Genomic DNA, 2,369 nt, shown 5'->3' on the forward strand with positions numbered 1-2,369 from the left:
GCTCGACGGCGGCGGCGCGAGCGCGTGGAAGAGGCCGCAGTGAGCACTCCTCGCCCTCGAACTGCTACTTCAACGCGCCATCGTCTCGACGTTGACGTCAACGTGCACTTCAACGTGCGGCGTGGCGGACGCGTCCAAAACCACGCTTAGGTGAACGGCAGCCCCACGCGCGCGTCGGGCTCGAGGGCCCCCGTCCGCCGCACCCAGGCGCCGTCGGCGCGCCGCGTCGCGGCGGCGAAGTAGCCCGGCGCCTCGTACGCGTCGCCGGCCGCCGCGAAGAAGCGGAGCCGCAGGTCGAGGGAGCACCGCGTCGCTGTCGTGTGGTTCTCGGCCCCGAAGTGGGCCGCGACGCCGCCGACGAAGGCGAACGCGGCGCCGCAGCCGCCGACCTCGAGCGCGGCGAAGTCCTCCGCCCCGACGGTCCGTTCCACGACGAGCGCGGACGTGCCGCGCGCCGCGGTCAGAGGCACGTGCACGTTGACCGTGCGCGCGTCGTGGCCGTACATGGCGTCGCAGTGCGGGCCGATGGTGACCTCGCCGGGGCAGTGCACGCGGACGCAGGGGCACGCCTGGTAGCGGACCTCCGAGCGCTCGGCGGGCGCGACGGCCGGCAGCGCGACGCGCCGGACGAAGTCGTCGTAGAGATCCAGGAACGGTCGTCGCCGCGCCGCGTCGAGGAGCGGCGCGAGGAGGCGCCGCTTCCAGCCCTCGTCGCTCCGGCGGTCGTGGACGCGCGCGAGGTCGGGCACTCCGAGGAGCTCTCTCAGCGCGTCCGCGAGCGGGTACCGTCGCACGTCGAACGTAAACTGCCGGAGCGGCCGCGCCGGGTGCACGAGCACCCCGCGCTGCTGCCGCATCTTGCGCAGGTGCGGCGCCATCAGCGCGCGCAGCGCGGCGTCGTCGAGGTCGATTGCATCGCGGAAACGCGTAAACCTCGCGACGGTGCGGCCAAACCATCTAGCGCGATGTTTGCGCAGACACAACACGCTAAACTTGCACGTTTCGACGAGCTCCAGGTCGTCTTCCCGCATCGCTTTCAGCTCGTCACATCGTGTGATTGAGGGCAAAGTTTGACTTCATTTTGCCACAGCAAATTTCTGCGATCCAGAGACGAGAGCTGCCTGCGGCTCGAAGCGCGACACAGAGACCATGGAGTCCAAGTCGAATGCCCGCCTCGCCTGGGACATCAAGCGCTACGACGTCCTGACGCCGAAAAAGGAGCGCAAGCGCGTGCTCCACGCCATGAGCCACGCGGTCTACGGCGGCGAGCTCTTCCTCATTTTGGGCCCCTCGGGCTCGGGCAAGACGTCGCTCGTGACGATCCTCGCGGGCCGCAACGCCACGGGCTCCTGGAGCGGCGCGCTTCTCGCCGAGGGCGCGCCCGCGGGCCGGGGCCCGCGGCGGTCCACGGGCTTCGTCGACCAGCAGCCCCTCTTCTTCAGCACGCTCACGGTGCGCGAGTCGCTGACCTACACGGGCCGGCTGCGGCTCCCGACGGTCGGCGCCAAGGGCGTCCGGGCGACGGTGGAGCGCGTGCTCAACGATCTCGACCTGGGACGCTGCGGCGACACGTACGTCGGAGACGAGCGCCTCAAGGGCATCTCCGGCGGCGAGAAGAAGCGGCTGCAGATCGCCGCGGAGCTCGTGTCGGACCCGAACACGCTGGTGCTCGACGAGCCGACGAGCGGCCTCGACGCGGCGACGGCGCTGTTAACTGTAAGATCGGTGTCGCGCATCGCCAACGACGGCGCCAAGGCCGTCGTCGCCGTCGTCCACCAGCCGCGGGCCGCCCTCATGCTCCTCTTCGACATGGCCCTCGTGCTGAGCGAGGGCCGGCCGGCCTACAGCGGCCACCCGGGCGACGAGCTGCTGCGGCACTTCTCGACGTTGGGGCTGGAGCCGCCCGCGCACGACAACCCGGCGGACTTCGTGATGGACCTCGTCGCCGTGCCCGACGAGATCTTCGAGACGGACGCCGAGTCCGTCGCGGCGCTCGACCTGCGGAAGCGGGACCGGACGCGCGTTTTGGACGCCTACGGCGCGTCGCGCGGCGCCGCGGACGCGGCGCGGCGCTACGGCGCGGCCGCGGCGGCCGCCGCGGGAGAAGCGCGGGAGCGGCGCGAGCCCGCGCCGTCGTCGTGGCTCTACCAGTTCGACGTGCTGGCGCGGCGCGCGTTCACCTACAAGTTCCGCGACGAGATGGTCGTGGTGACGCAGGTGTCCATGGCGCTCATCATGGCCGTGCTCCTCGGGGCGATCTACTACGATTTGGGTCTAGGCCAGGAGTCGGTGCAGAACCGCGTCGGCGCCGTGTCCTTCTCCATGCTGCTCATGTCCTTCATCGCCTTCGACGTCGTCTTGCTCTCCCA

General features: G+C 70.7%; 1 protein-coding gene across 1 annotated transcript; it reads left to right on the forward strand.

The window, feature by feature from the left end:
• Nucleotides 1-1,242: 1,242 nt before the first annotated feature.
• On the forward strand, nt 1,243-2,340 carry ABC18 (hypothetical protein; the record flags this gene model as incomplete). Its single annotated transcript, XM_009044309.1, has 1 exon — nt 1,243-2,340. A coding segment is annotated over one exon (1,098 nt), but the record flags the coding sequence as incomplete, so codon positions are not given.
• Nucleotides 2,341-2,369: the final 29 nt, after the last annotated feature.

The sequence above is a fragment of the Aureococcus anophagefferens genome (assembly GCF_000186865.1).
Source record: "Aureococcus anophagefferens unplaced genomic scaffold AURANscaffold_240, whole genome shotgun sequence".
NCBI classification, from domain to species: Eukaryota; class Pelagophyceae; order Pelagomonadales; family Pelagomonadaceae; genus Aureococcus; species Aureococcus anophagefferens.